Source organism: Cololabis saira, chromosome 9, assembly GCF_033807715.1.
Source record: "Cololabis saira isolate AMF1-May2022 chromosome 9, fColSai1.1, whole genome shotgun sequence".
Classification (NCBI taxonomy): Eukaryota; Metazoa; Chordata; class Actinopteri; order Beloniformes; family Belonidae; genus Cololabis; species Cololabis saira.
The window spans coordinates 16,442,265-16,459,124 of NC_084595.1; the positions used below are offsets into that span (position 1 = coordinate 16,442,265).

The window sequence follows — 16,860 nt, forward strand, 5'->3', positions numbered from 1 at the left end:
TCTTTTTTTTTAAATCTATGGCTATTTTTGTTAAAATAGTGAACCGAGATACAATACTTAGAGAGCAATCCTACAGCCATTCATCCGTCTATCAACTTCTGGTTATTCAGGGGCGGCAGTCTGAGCAGGGGGGCTGGGACAACCCTCTTCTGCACAGCCACCTCCCCCAGCGAGGCCTTCCCAAACAGGCAAGAGATAGTCCACAAAGTTCACAAAATGCAATCCAGTTAACAACGACACCATGTTTTTTCTGAAGCTGGAAAAGATTAAATATTCACTGAAGGGTAGTTGCAACAAATTTTATAATAAGTGGCTTCCCTTTCTTACATTCTTCCACTCTCTCCAGTCCCTGCCTCCTGATTGACGGATCCCCCCCCTCCCTCTCTTCTCTCATTCCTCTCTTTCTTCCTCCTTTTTATTTATCTTTTTATTTACTTTTTTTTTTTTTTTTTTTGCTTTGTTTTTTTTTGTTTTCTTTTTTTCTCCCCCTTTTTATTCATCTATTTTTTAATTCATACTGTTTAGCTTTAATACTTAAATATTACTTATATATAAGAATATAATAATTTTCATGTATTTGTCATTATTTTGTGTGGATTTTTTGTTCTGTTCTTAATCCAAAGAAAAAAGGAGGTAGACTGTATATCTTTTTTTGTTTATTCCTGTTCAACTGCGCCTTACCCCCTAATAAAAATATCAAAACAAAAAAAATGCAATCCAGTTAAATCCAAATTATACTTCAGCTCGGCCCAATTTGCTATAATTCAACTTCTTCTACAACAGAGTTCATTCAAATTCACACCTCTTTATTTTATCTGAAAAGTGCAGCAACATGGAACTGGCCCTGTCCTGCACACTGAAGCCGGACTCCAATGTCACGGCACAGAACTGTGTTCGGACACCCGAGAACTTCACAACAAAGATGCAACTTCTCAGGCTTTACTTACCTAATTATTTAGCATCTTAAATCAAGAGATAACCGTAAAGTGCCGACGCAAACCTGTGAGGTACTTTCTGCAGAGCACGGCCCGGCCCGTTCGGCTCGGAGGTCTGGGAGTGAGACCAGGCTGGATTTTACGGGACATTCCTTCCCGTAGAAATGTGTGTTTGCCTCTCTGAGATGTTTGGACAGTTCCACCACACGATAATCGCAGCCATGAGGGATTAACCAGGTCAACAAACGTGGTGGACCACGCAGCGAGCCCCAGCGTCTGACTGGCTTCGTGGGCTCCAAGCCGTCGGCAGCGTGGCGTGACGCCTGATGACAGAAGTCAGCTGGATGGCAGATGAGCCGCTGGCAGACTCTGGCAGGTGCCTCAGCAAACCAGCAACCAGGCAACATCAAACACGAGCAAGAGAGTAGACAAAACGGAGACGCAGACAAAACAAACGCCAGACAAAACGAAAACAGCCGCCACTCTTGCCCTTTTTTCCATCCCACCAACGTTCCTCAGCCCACACTGCCCGGCCACGGGCGGAGGACGCAACACGGAGGGAGAATCGAGGCAGCGCCGGAAGGTGAGGCCCCACGTGGCGGTTAGGGGTGGGCAAAAATATCGATATGGCAATATATCGCGATACTTTTCCAGCCGATTCAATATCGATATTAAAAATTTGAATATCGATTTTTTTTTATTTTTTTTTTATTTATTTATTTTTTTTATATTTTTTATCCCCGATTTTTTTCCCATTATATCACCCAGTGCTCCTACCTAAGTGACAGTCCTGGGCATTGCCACTCTGTACCAACCCTGGGAGGGCCCTTATTTCACGTTTTATTTCATTTTATAATTTATTTTTTATATAACACAATTGCCTGTCCTTAAAAAATGAAAAATAATGGACAGAGGTTTATTTATTTATATCTATACTGACTGATCACTGTGCCTGTCCTTGGTTTTAGTACCCATCTTTCTTGTGTTTATTATCATTTGCCACATAATTAAAGCAACCCCATACTAAATTTAATGTTAATTTCATATGATGTAAATAATATGAAAAACATATACAAAAAAGTTGTAACTTTAGCTTGTATAGTTATAATAAAACATTGTTTTGACTCAGTTTGTCCCATGAATTGTCACTATAATCTGATGAACGTGCAACTTGGATTTTAAGATCCATCACTATCATCTGATGTACATATATACAACTTGGATTTTAAGATGTGTAATGCATTTTTAAATTTTTCGGTGAACTATGTAGAATATAATAATCGGGATATCGCATAATCGGGATATCGCAATGTGTATCGTATTGTGGCTCAAGTATCGTGATGCGTATCGTATCGTGAGGTCCTTCCCAATACCCACCCCTAGTGGCGGTCCTGGTTTAATAATAATAATCATATTAATAATATGTAATAATAATAATATTTCCTTTATTAATCCCACATTGGGGAAATTTATTCACTTATTCATTCGTCCCCTACAGGGAGAAACCGTCTCCACTGGACGAGCGTGTTTCCGTGACACGGGACTGCATTGTTCACAGTAAACATCATCTCATTCTCCTTCATTACAGAACTCTATCCAGCATGTAAGATCCAACCAGGAAGGCTGATGCTCATATAAGAGAGCATTCGATACAGGCAAATCTCTCAAGCGTTAAAAAAAAGACTGGCCTGCATGTCGCAAAGACGTGACACGCTTCACAGCAACTGGATCCTAGAGAGAACAGACTGCAGCGCACGTGGCAGACCCATCTGGAGCAAACACTGGCCTCATTTCCTCACAAATGAGGGACAGTTGGAGGGTCCGCTGGTGGTTTTACTTCCCACGCACGTCACAAATGTCTAAGACATTCCCCTTGCAACGCTGAGTGAAATGGACGGTGCTCTGAACTCAGTCAGCAGCAGTTCTAACGTGATTCAGATGCAAACATCCAGTACTGGAATTGAGGGGGATGAGGGGGGATGGAAATAAAAACGGTCAAAATCATCCCCCCTGTAAAACTGCCATTCCCCCTTTCCATCCCTTATGTCATTTCATCAATGAATGTGGTTTTACTGCTATTTCAACATTTAGAGTCATCACCAGAAAAATAACTTATTTGACAATTTTCACCTGTTTCAAGTAAATTTTCACTTGAAATAAGTAGGAAAATCTGTCAGTGGGACAAGATTTATCTTCTTATTACAAGCAAAAAAATCTTGTTCCACTGGCAGATTTTTCTACTTATTTCAAGTGAAAATCTACTTGAAACAGGTGAAAATTGTTGTTTTTTCCAGTGATGAGTCTTGTTTTAAGTGTAATGAGATTTCTTTTTACTAAAATGAAACATTTTAACTAGAAATAAGACAAATATTCTTGTTAAAATTTTGAGTTTTTGCAGTGTTATCCATTTTACTTATCCTGTGAAGGACAGAGGCATATTGATAAGTTCAGGAAACTGTTTTTTATTGTTGTGTTTTGATGTAAGCCCAGTGGATATTTAAAGCTTACAGAAGGCTGCATTTAACTGCTGCTATGTCATTCCTGCAGTATTTCTCCAGGTGTTTTGGTCAGTGCTATTATTTGTAATATATTATATTATTCGTAATCAGCACAAATTATTTGTCCCCATATGATAAAATCCACCAACCCCCCTGATTTTTTTTTTACAATTCGAGTACTGCAAACATCCCATACAAATCTGCAGCCTGCAGACAGCTAAAGGGCACTATGAGATGCTCTACTGGGTCCTGAGAAGGCAGGCGTCAGTCCAGTGTGCTGCTCAGGCGGGGTAACAGAGGGGCAGCCGGGGGGGGCTCTGTTGTTCTGGGGTCCGGCGGTATCTGCTGCAGTGAAGCGTCTCCACTCAGCTGTCTGATCGCTGCCGTCGACCAGATTACCTCAAGTTCTAATGAATCGTACGCACAGACATTTGTTCCTGAGTGTTTTGTGTCTAGTCGACCCGTGAAAGCCAATCTGGGACCTGATCTCATCTAATCTCCGTCTCTCCAGGGGCATCTGTCTATCCAAAACTGTTTCTGGGGCTTTTGTCTTCGACGGGCAACAGATCAACAGATGAAAAAAGTTGACATGAACTTTGCATTTTCATCACGACTGAGATGTCAACATGGGATCGTTGCTGCTCAAACAACGAGCAAGGTCAATGAGAGTGATTAGTTAGTCACTAATGAACCCGGCCGGCACGTCTTTACGCCACAGGTACCATCATCGATTCTGCTCATCGATCCAATTCTTTATCGATTCCGGACTGAGTTTCAGTGAAGAAACTAAGAACGCACAGCTGGTTCACCGTCTCAAGCCCCGAAAAGCCCCGGCCGGCAGGTCGGTAACATAAAACACTTTGGTACTGGTACCATCACCACATGAGCCTGGCACTCCCTCAGTCTTGATTTGCGATGTGCATTTTCAGCACTTGGCAGCTCTGATAACAGAATGGGTACGTTTGCGTGCAGATCAGACATTTCATTAACTTTGGACCCGGTTCTGAAGTGGAACCTGTTTCCAGTTCACACGTCTACCGCTGAAGGAAGGCAAAGCACTCTAAGCTCGTGCAAACACTGGAAAATGTGACGGATAGTGAGGTTAAGCTTCTTGCAGCTGTATGAACAACTAAGTCGTACTCAGGTGTGGTTGTGGGACGAACAACATGAGGACACTCACAAGCTCAAACACTATTATTAGCGCCGTCTAATTCTCGCAGTCCCTTAATAAAAAAATAAAACAGGAAAAAGAAACTTTGGCTGTTTCTTGGGACAAGTGTAAATCCTTTTTACAGTATCACCACTAGGATGATGACATTAACCCACAAGGCTACAGTGGACATAACAGCAGAGGCGGCTAAGGCACGAGAATGTAATTATAGAAAAAAGCGACCAAGCAAGAAAACAATTGAAGGAAAATCTGATGCCCAATTCGAACGGGAAGACTATTACCTCCGGACCTGCAGCAATTCAACACTGACATCTGTTTTTCGTGCAGCACGTTGGCACGGCATGAGCAAAGGTCTTGTTTTTTTTGTTAAAAATTTCACATTTATTCAACATAAACTTTAAAAATGTCTGATCACACGTCAGAGACAACAGGACACATCTCAGTTGCTCCTCTGCAAGCTCTATGGAGTTTTTGTTTTTTCTAAACATGCCAACTCATTTCTTTATTTCTATCTTCCAAAAAACATCATATCATTATAATATGAGGTCGATATAGACTAATATCTTTGTGTAATGTCACTACATCCAATGCTGCTGTTATTATTACTCCAGGAAAGAGGCAGGAAAGGTGATGAGGATTTAAAAAAAAAGAAGAGCCTCACCTGCACATCAGTAAACTGCTGAGATGTGCATCTGCACGGGTTTATAATTGTAATAAGACCTCTGTGTTCGGGTGCAGAATTTGCAGCAAAGTTTTTATTTAACAAATCAAAGACCAGAGGTGTCAAAAGTATTCACATTCATTACTCAGGTAGAAGTATAGATACTAGAGTTTAAAAATACTCCTGCAGAAGTTGAAGTATCAACTCAAGTTTTTTACTCTAGTATACTAGTATAAAAGTACTGGTTTCCAAACTACTTAAAGTATAAAAGTAAAAGTAATGTAAGGGGAAAAAAGCCATTAAGGACAAAAGCCATTGAAAATGAATGCATCTTATTATAATGCAAATATTAAAGAACCATATATGTGTACTATTGAGCATTAACATGTGTTTCAGAGAGCAGAAGATATGATGACTAGTTGCCTATAAGTATTGTAATGGTGCAAAAAGTCAAACTTCAGAGGCATGTTATCATTTATCCTAACCTTTATTGGAATGTACATCCAAGTTTAGTTGCAGGAATCTGAGGGAACGGATGTAAGAACAAAACTGGACAAGAACATCTGTGCCACAACCACAACCAAATTCATTTTTTGTTGTTATGTATTGGTGTTTTTTTTGCACCATGTTGTTTTTTGAGAAAAAGGAAAAAAAGAAATAAAAATTTGATCACAAAAAAAAAAACACAACCAAATTCACTCTATCCGGATGGAAAATTTAACTGGATAGTTTTTTTTTAAAGGCCGAAATGAATGAGTAACGAGGCTGTTTTTAAAATGTAAGGAGTAAAAAGTACAGATAATTGCGTGAAAATGTAAGGAGTAAAAGTAAAAAAGACGTCTGAAAAATAATTACTTCAGTGAAGTATAGATAACCAAAATTTCTACTTAAGTAAGGTAACAAAGTATTTGTACTTCGTTACTTGACACCTCTGTCAAAGACATGCTGCAGACATGCTCAGTAGGAGGTGTAAAATGTTGAAAGATTTTTGAAAATGTTGAAATAGCGTGCAGCAGACTGCTAAATCTAAAGCAGTGTTGATCTTAAAGACTGTCAACGGATCCACCTCAGTCTCTTTTCAACAGAACTGATAACAACAGCAAAGGAAATGAAAGTGATGGCATTTAAAGACGGGCAAACTGGTAGGACGACGCAGAAGCTCAAAGTCCCACTGTGTAAACTGTCCGTCGCACATTGTAATCCAGGAATTATAGAACAGGGAAACTCTCACACCCACATGAACAAAGCACACAAACGTGTTCCCCAACTGGTACAGGCACAAAAAAACCTGCATCGAAAAAAAGCATGTCAAAACAAGCTTCAAAGCCAAAGGGGAAATAACACATGCGATGATTGACAGGTTGCATTAAAGTGAGGGCAGGTCCGAGCCTGACGGGAGGAGGGGTGACAGGAGGCAATTAGAGACATTTCTTTTAGATGATAATAGTTGTGTACAAGTCAAACACAAACGTAAGGTTATTTATAGAGGAAGGGAAGAAGAGTGCAGCGGGGAGGATAGCTGGACTGCATGCTCACGGTGAGTTCAAGAGGGCGTTTAAGGGAAGGGCAGTCCCTTACTCTGACATGTTGGGATGTCGCAGTATCTCCAGTAGGTTCCGTCCTCGTGATCAGCGATGTAGCACCACGGCTGGACGTCTCCATCAGGATTCCTGCAGACACACAGGGCTTGAGGTTAGCGTGAGTGTGACTGGTTAGAAACATTCGCTGGCTCCTTTCCCTCCCTCCTTTCTTCTTCACACATGACGAAACTCAACTGAATCTGTTCGGGTGTTTGAACCGCAAGAAAGAAGGGAAAAAAAACGGCTTCAATTTTGTCACTTTAAAAAAACTCACAATCAATTTTCACCGCTGAATATTTTACACACAAAACATCAATGAAGATAATATGAAGCAGATTAAGTGCAAATGTCATTAACTGTGGCCATTTTCATGATTAGAAAATCGTGGCCCGAGCGCCTCGGAGCAGCGCTGCAGGATCAGATGTTCGCTTGCACAGGTGACATTCATTATGAGCTGCAATCAAACCACTTTTTTCACTTGAGCAATGCTGATCTTTGACTACCTCAGTCTTTATGAGATGTTTGATGTGTGAAACATTGTTTTTTTGGGGGGGGGGGTCTTTGATGAAAGAGCGAGAGAGCAGGTTTTTACAATGCCAGGAGCTCAACTGACGTGTTCCAGGGAAACCGACGCATCAGCTTCTGAATGGACGCGCCAACACACCACTTTCCCTCTTCTATTTAGTGCTCAGCGCATGACTCGCCAAGTCATTGGTGAGAGATAATGGTTATAAGACAATCCGGCTAATATAATTAATAAAAAAAGATTCCAAACAGTTGTCCTGTCAAAATAAAAGACAGCAAGTGACACGCGAGGAAGTGTAATTGCCTGTTCAGGGCCAAGCACACCTAAAAGTTGGTGAATAAACAGTTTGGGATCATTTGAGATGATTAGAGGATGATAATATGTATAGTATAGCCCTTTTTGTTTCTATATATTATGCAGTGCGCCGTAACTGAGGCATATAAACACATATTTAGCCATATAAGGGCTAATACCCCACTGGCTGACAACACAGCACATTTAAGTGTATGTTGTTGATGTTTTCAGTGCAAAATACTCTGCTATTTTTCATGATATGCACACATAATAGGATTTAATCAACTTCTGTCCAATAAAGGACAGAACCTTAGCCGCAGCACCAAAAAGAAAAGGAAATGTAAGCTTGATTTGATTGATGATCAGCCTTTTAATCATTCCCAAAGTTAGAACCATAACCCACGGTGAGGCATCATTTCACTACTACGGCCCACGTCTGTGGAACAGCCTGCTGGAGAACCTCAGGGCTGCAGAGACTGTCGATGCTTTTAAAAGCAGGCTCAAGACTCACCTTTTTAATTTGGCTTTTAGCTGATTCCTTTTAGTCTTTCTTAAATACCCTTGTTTTAACTAGCTGTTCTTGTGGTTTTAGCCCAGGTTTTATGGTTTTAAGTTGTTCTTATGCTTGTTTTAGCATGTCCTGCTTTCTAGACCTACTTTTAGGATTTTATGTTACACTTTTAAACTCTCTTAGTGTGTATTTTAACCTCATAGCCTATCTTATCCTGCTTTCTTGTAGCTTTTAGCTCCAGTGTTTCCTCATGGGGAGCCTCCATGCTGGGAGTGACTCTGGCCTGCAGGGGGTTCGTCTTGGAGGTCGCTCTGGTGTTGCATTTTATATATATGCATGAAAAGCGCTATATAAATAAAGATTTATTTGATTTGATTTTCAGATCTTATTCTGTTTTTTTCTTTTTCATCCATTAGTTGGACAGGGTGGCCTGGGCATAAAGGCAAGAGCTGACCGACCCTCAGCCAGAAGGCTGCTGGACGGATTCCCAGTCACATAATTTGCCAAAGTGTCCCTGGACGAGACCCTGAGCCCCATGTCGCTCTCTTTGCCTCAGCTGCACACAGTGCTGCATTATGGGTGGGCAAAAAGGAAAATATGGGCTACACAATGATCTGCTGTACCAATGCTAATAAGGAAAAAGCCAAGAGAAGAATACTATTAAATGATATTACACCGTTCTGAACAGTGTTACAAAGCAAAGCAGAGAATTCAATTTAATTCAACTTTCAAGCCCCCCCCCACAAAAAAACAAAATTAGATTCAAAACTAGTCCAGTTAATAAAAAAACAATAAAAATTACAATAATAGTCGTGAGCAAGCACCAGGCGACTGTCAGGAGGACAAACTCCCCTTTAACAGGGAGGAACCTCTGGCAGACGCAGACTCAGGCAGGACGGCCGTCGGCCTTGAGCGGTCGGGGGTTGAGAGGACCGGAAAGAGGAGACAACATCAACAACAATAGACGGGGAACCCCTGCTGGGAGGAGGGAACAACGGTTCAAAACAAGGCTCAAATACTGAGGTAAAAGGTCACACTTGTTACTTCTTTTAACCACGTTTAAAGATTACAAAGGGCTTCCTAATGTGTCCCTCGTCCGTCCTTCCCCCAAAACTGGACAACCCCATAGAATACCGAGTAAATGCATGCAGTGGCTCGATGACAGTCTTCTGTCTTTGTCTTGATACCGTGGCTCTAAAGTAAAAACCAGTGAGAATGGCATGAGCCCATTACTGACACTGTTGTCATACCAATAAACAGCCAATCACATTTTTTCCCGTCAGATAAAGCTGGCTGCTTTGACACAGTCTCGCCCCCACGTACCATTTAATTAGCGAGCACTAGGCTGCAAACTCGCAATTTGATGGCTGTCGCCTGCGTTGACGCCTGAATAATTGAACTTTTCTCCATTTCTGAGAGGAAGTAAACCTTCTAAATGCGATGCAATACATCCAGGGTTTAGTTCAGGAGCACTCGGGGTTCACCATAATCTAGGTTAGCTGCAGGAAGTGTGTATTCTGATTTCAATACTTGTGTGAAAGGCACTTGTTTTCTCATATCTGATATACTCTTAATACACTCTTGAGAGTATATTAAACCATGAAGGTGAATGGTAACAAAAAAAAAAAACAAGACTGCAGAAAAAGGCAGGGGGAGGAAGCGATGATGGCAGGGATGTCAGGGCAACAACATAACACAAAAGCGAGCTACCAGCTTAAATCCCCTCTGCGGAGGGCTGAATACTCCGGGTTTCATCGAAGGATGGCTTCAGATGTGTCAGTCATCCTGAGGGGGCTCCCTCAGCGATTGCTGCTTTAGCCTTTTCTCCTGCAGTCTGGAGGCTCGGCTACGCATGCCAGCCGAGGCCCAGACCAAACAGTCTGGCTGGAGGTCAGGGGCAAGGCTTTGTTCCCGGCCAGACACAGACCTGAAAAAGAGATGGGTGACGGGGGCCGAGCTTTTGTCTGAGACCGCAGCCTCTTTGAACATCATCAGCGCACTTTTAGCCCATCATAATGGGGCTGAAAGCCCCCTCGGAGCGTTTTCCTTTTCAGTTTCACTCACAAAAGCATGCGGGGTGGAGGGAAGACACAGAGAAGTGGAAGTAAAGAAAGCTTGAAAGCTTTGCGCAGGCTTCATATCTCCAGGGTAATCATCCAACTTTATAAACCGGGGCCCCAGTGGCGACCTCTAAATTGTGATTAAATTAAGTCAAAGCAGTAAATGTTTGCAGTGGAAGCTCGGCTCTTTAAGCCGTGAAGGGTAAAAGTCTTCTAAAGTGACAATAACAGCCAGAACCTCTTCTCTTCTGACCCACCTCATTGTCACGTCTAGAAAAAGGCCTCCGGTGCTGCGCGATCCTGTTTCCCTCTTTTGTATGAAGGGCGTTTCCAGCTCTTTTCTTCTCCGATCAAAAACACGGTCCTGAGTTTCCTGCTTTCTTTTGAGGTTCAGGATAAAATATTAACAAAGATCTCATGAAAGGATTTAGTTTTGTTTTGTTTTTGTTTGCTTTTTTCAAATTCCTGCTGAAATGCCTTAAAGGGTCGACCCTCCATATTTAGCAGACAGCTACCGCTGACCAAGAGTCCAAATAAGGAAAGGAAGAGGCAACTTTGAATCTTCCCATGTCCACAGGAAGCCAGTTTAACGTTCAGCAAATGTGGTTAGCATATCATGAACCCAGATCTATTTGCTGCTCCACCCAAATGGACGGAAGACACCTACTTGTTTGGCCGCAGGCGGCTTTTGAAATGGCTGAAAACGGGACTGAACCATCAAAACACTGCACCATAAATCCTTACTCTATTTCTTTCTCCACTACTCTTTTCATGTCTGCCAACACATTAATCCTTTTCTGAAATTGAGACTCCCTGCACTTTCTTAACCATCTCATTCAGGAGGAAGATATAAATTACAAGCATAACAATTAAAAAAAGGATGCTCAGAAGAACACATATCCTCTTATCATGCTTATCCAATTGTCATTTTTGGCCACCCCCCTGTAAGGCTGGAGATTTATTCAAATGTCAAGAATCAATTCGATTCTGATTTTTAAGATTCAGAATCGATTATCACCATTCGATTCAATCCGATATCGATTTGGGTTAGTGTTTTTAAAAATGTTTTTTTTGAGCTGTTACCTGAATTACATGACTGTAGTTATGCAACATATTAATACTGGTATTAAACTTAACGCTATGTTCATTGTTTGATAGTTTCACACCACATGCATGCATGAATCAAATGACGCGACTATTGGGATAAAAGTTCACCGGGTGAAAATGTTAAAATAAAAAAACGAACAGTGGACCGCAGCTGTAAACCTGGTCCATACCTCCTCCATCTGTGCTCATCACGGCCTGATTCAATGTAAAATTCTGCACAGGATCCACTACACAAATGCAAAACTTGCTAAGATCCATCCCACGGTTAGTGATGCCTGCAATAGATGTAACCATTCCCCTGCTAGCCATTCACATATGTTTTGGTCGTGCCCTAAATTGACTCCCTTTTGGCAAAGTATTTTTGATACCATAGGTAGAGCCTATGGCCTGACTATTCCCCCTGACCCAGTATCGGCTATTTTTGGATCCCCTCCTGACATCAACCTCTCTGTTGGAGCAAAACGGGCCCTGATTTCTTCGACCTTGCTGGCTCACCGGCTGATTCTGTTTGATTGGAAGCTCACCCGACCTCCATCGTATAACCGCTGGGTTAAAGAAGTCCTTTACAACCTGAAACTTGAAAAGCTTAGGTTTTCACTCAATGGCTCCACCAAGAGATTTCAAGACACATGGCAACCCTTTCTGGAATGAGTTAACTCCCCTGACCTAGCCTTGGATGCGGAGGACTAAGTTCTGGCTCTTTTCATTTCAAAATACCTCCTCCTTTTTTTTTTTTTTTCTGTGTGTGTGTGTATGTGTGCGCGTGTGTGAGTATTTTGTTTGTTTCAGTCTGGCTTGGACCTGAGGTGGGTGGGTGGTACTGGGCGGGTGGGTGGCTTTTATTGACAGATCAATGTACTGTTACATGTTTTTCAGACTGTTTTGATGTTTGTATGTCATTCTATTGTGTAAATCTCAATAGAAAGATTTGGAAGAAAATAAAAAAACGATCTTTAGACATATGAATCGACTTTTAGATTTAGAATTGGAGAATCGAACACACATGCACGTCAAGCACTGGAAATCTGCAACAAAAAAAAAACAGAACAGACACAAAACCGGCACGGAACTGGCCGAAACACGGGCAGCAACTGTCCCAGGTCCTGAGATCCAATCACATCTGAACTAAGCTATCGCGATTAACTAACCCCAAAAACTACAAAGCAGAGAATCGATTTTTTTCAACACAGGCCTAATCCCATGCATACAGAGATTCCTCCACGTTCACAGAATTGTATTATAATATCAAGTATTGCAGATGATGAGATATTCAAAGTCTGAGCCTGGACTTGTTTCACAATTTGTGGACAGCTTTCAAATATTGGCGAACCTCCGTCCGCCTTTTACTTCAGGGACTCGACCCCTCTAAAGTCATGTAACTGACTGTTTCCAGGCTTTTGTTTTCCACGTCCCAATTCTTTGAGGTGTGTTAACCGCCATCGTATTTCAAAGGTGCAAATATATTACATGAAGTCGTAAAGTGCATCACTTTCAACATTTAACATGTTTTCTCTGGTCTATTGTGGAGAAAAACAACGGTGCGTTTTACAGGTTTTTTGTTGTAATTGTGGAGCGCTACCCCCTCCTCCAGGTTTCCTGTGGATTCATCCCTCTCTCCTTCACACACACACCTGCACACCGCCATTTCACCCACACCTGGAAAGTTCATGCTCATGGCTGAAATGAACAGGGAAGCTGAGTGGCAGACACAATCAATCTGGCCCTGAGGTGCCAGTGAATGTGAGTGTGTGCATGTGTGAGTGTGTGTGTGTGTGTGTGTGAGTGTGTGTGAGAGAGAGAGAGAGAGAGAGAGGGTGGAGGCCGAACCGGAAGTGAAAAGCAGACAGTTTCAGATTAGCTAAGGTGCCACCGCAGATAAGAGCAGACTTCGATGGATGGAAATATGCTCGTTTATCCCTGCAGCTCAAAGAAAGATGCAGTCCCTGTGGAGGCAGATAAGTTGCTGCCACTGTGTGTGTGTGTGTGTGTGTGTGTGTGTGTGTGTGTGTGTGTGTGTGTGTGTGTGTGTGTGTGTGTGTGTGTGTGGGTGTGTGTGTGTGTGTGTTATGGAGATTTTAGGGGGGGTTGCATTCCCTTCCCTGTGTGTCACTTAAAGCCTGTTTGGCTTTGAGAGGAGAGCCTGTTGAAACACTCCCATAGCCAGAGGTGGATCACAGAAGACGTTTGGACACTTAATTGGCACAATTACGCTGATTGACTCATTTTGCTCAGAGGTGAGCCATACACGCCGGTACACAGCCAATTATAGCCACAATGTGTTTTGCTCACGGGCTCCCCGGCCCCGCATCTGAAGGCAGGCGTGGCTTTCATCTGAACGCAGAGGAAAACAGCTGTTCTGAGCCGCCTGCTGTTCAAACGCCTTCCTTTACATTAGCGGCCGTATTTATGACCAACTTTGAAACGCCTGGCGTTGTTAAAAGTACATATGAAAATCTGACAGAACCTTTACGTCAAAGTGTTTCTGCAGATTCTGGGAATAACTTGCAAAAACATTTCCCTGAAACAAATACTTAGTAAGGCTGAGGCCCGGGTGTCGTTTAATTGAACTACGAGACATGTGAAAAGCAGAATACAGCAGAATATGGGAGGTGAAAGGCTGATTGCAGAGTGGTGGTGAGAGACTTGTCTGGATTGGGAATTGAGGTCTACACAAGATCACAGTCTGGTAATTTACTGCATGAGAAAAGACGCTTTAATTGACTTGGAGAATAGCATGCAAACCCCTCTCTGCTGCCGTGCAGCATGAATGCAAGTATTGAAGAGGAGGGCTCGACGAAGCCCACTGTCTACTGTTCTCCCCCGACCGTCTACTTCTGCCGAATCGTGACGTCGCTGATCACTTCAGGCCGCTGCGATGACGAGGAACACTTTCCTACTCCTGGTATCTAACCAGCAGATCATCTCGGTAACACGCTTTTACACGTTACCACAATCTTTCCTGATCAGCAACATTTGCTTCAGCTTCACGTAGACCCACTGAAGGATGTTGACTCAAAGTTTGGCTACATAAGCTCAGAAAGAAAAGATAAAAATCACGCCGGCGTCGGAGAATATGTGAAGGAGGGTGGAAGATTCAAGCCTCTGCGTATAAAAACTTAAAAGTAGACGTTGGCTAAGACGTTCTGGGTGTATTTTGGGAGGAAAATCACTTGACCAAACCACAAAATTCTGTATGGATTCAAGATTATGGTTTGAGGAAACTCACCACCAGACTTCATTTATTTTTGGAGGATGATTTCGTATATAACACTGGCAACGTGACCTTTAGTCCACTACCGCATCGGGGCTACTATACGGCCGTGGTGAGAATTATTACAATTATTAAACAGTTATTTCAAAACAGCATTCATATAAAGAATTAAACACACCAATATTTAATCTCATAAACAGTTACTGCCTCTCAACATCCTAAAGACACTGGATAACACATTAGCCCACAAAAACGCCTTTGTAATGTTCTGATTTTACTCAAAGTCCTGGAGGCAGCAAACGAGTCCCACATCACAACAACATGCTCTTTTCCTCATGGGCCTCGTTTCTTTATGTATAAACAAATCAATAGTGGCATCTTTGATGTCCCTCTGCACGTTCGAGGGTGTGGCACATGTAAAAAGTCCCAGAAGCCCCAGAAGCATGTCGTAGAGTTTCTGACAAAACAAACGTTTTCTGACCCGGACTACAGTACGTTGTTTTAAATCTGCTACAGAAGTAACTTGCAGCTTGACTGAGACCGTGGTTCTCCGCCTGCAAAAGGGTGCGATGCTCCCTCCAGGCTGGAGGTGAGGTACGGCCTCAGGCGGAGGAGAGATTGCCAGGTAAGTCTGTGTCAAGAGAAAGCTGATCCTACAGACCTGATTAGGGCTGTTCGATTTTGCCCAAAAATAAAATCTCGATTTTTTTCTCTCAAAATCCGATTTTCGATTACGATTACGATTATTTTGTGAATTGACAAAAGGCAAAGAAATGATTTCAAATATGCTGTTTTTTTATTGAACATTTGCCCCATTGGGTTTTAAGTGCAAACTTTGCTCTTATTAAACCAAAAATGAATGAATAAAGTGCAAAACTCTGTAAAATAAGTTGAAAAAAAGTTTTAAAAAATATAATAAAATATAAAGTTTTATCTCTGAAAAAAAAAATCAGCAAATCAGCACTTGCAAACATACAGTAAGTTATATTTCCAATTAAATAAAACAAGACATTTTCTAATTAAACTAAACTGGGTCTTTGCATGCTAAATAATAATGCAACCCATGAAGGAGGTAGAGGTGTGTAATGTATGTCATTACATTTGATATTCACATTTGCAAGTTTTTTGCAAGGAACACGAGCCGGTCTACCGCATCTGGCTTGAGGGATGCCCGGTGGCATGTTACAACGCCCCCTCCTACACTAAAGAGCCTCTCCGATGGGGCACTTGTCGCAGGTATTGAGAGGTATTTCCATAAATCATTAATATGGTATCAATCATTAATATGTGTGCAGACAAGGTAAAAAAAAAAAAAAAAAGTGAAAAATCGATTTTACGATTTTCACGTTTTAACATCGTTCTAATTACATAATCGCGATTACGTTCGATTAATCGAACAGCCCTAGACCTGATCCTCTGTTTACTGGTCGATCTGTGTTCCTACCTTCACCTACGGACGGAGGCCGAAGCCAGGGATAGGCCGAAGTGAATGGAGGGATGGATTGACATGTGAGCATTGAGAACTTTATATTCTACCAAACTGAACTTCAAAATATTGAAGAAAGAAGACATTGCTCAGACCCCTCAAGCACAGTGTTGAAAATAAATGTTAAACCTTTCAAAAACACCAAATAAACTGCAATTACATCAACTTTGATGCTGCTATTCCACGAGATTTCATCATCTACCGTAATGCTGGGCGCCGATAATGTCCCACTACATGGTACAGCTGCTTGCGGCGTACGCCGATCAACAAAGCAGCGCCCTGGGATCGATTATTGCATATTCCTGCACCCAGCGAACAACTTGGCTACAACTCCCCTGACCTCAGACTTGAACTTGACATCATGGAGATTCAACTGTAATCAGCTTGGGGAACGTTATTCACTCTGCACTTCCATGATCTCATCCATGTAAGGGAAAAGCATCAGAGGCCATACTGATCATCACTCATAAAGGCTGCGGTACACACACCTGCATATAAATAGCCATCACATGTCTGGCAATGCTAGTCAGCCACCCACCGACCCATCATGCACTGTGCAGCCTGTAGCAACCGTATATCGGGTGGAACCATAAATGTAACATAAATTAGATTTGTGGGACGTTCTTCTTATTAATGTCACAAAGTTTTGAGAAAAAAAAGGTCAAAGCACTTAAAGACAGCGCAAAGTGTCTTTTTAAGTATATAAAGTGTAAAATGATTGCACAGCAGCATCATAACCCCGGCCTCACAAGAAGACCGTCTCCATCCTTTTCATGTTACGCTGTGAATTCTCATTCAAAGCATGTGGAGGACTTGTAAT

The 16,860-nt window shown here is 42.0% G+C and overlaps 1 protein-coding gene across 2 annotated transcripts in view; it reads right to left on the reverse strand.

Annotated features, from left to right (window-relative positions):
• Positions 1–16,860, reverse strand: part of kremen1 (kringle containing transmembrane protein 1) — a 79,817-nt gene that overhangs the window by 33,462 nt on the left and 29,495 nt on the right. For both annotated transcript variants that reach the window (XM_061730560.1, XM_061730558.1), the window contains exon 3: positions 6,844–6,935. In XM_061730560.1, the coding sequence (XP_061586544.1) occupies positions 6,844–6,935 (92 nt within the window). The remainder of the gene's footprint in view (positions 1–6,843; positions 6,936–16,860) is intronic.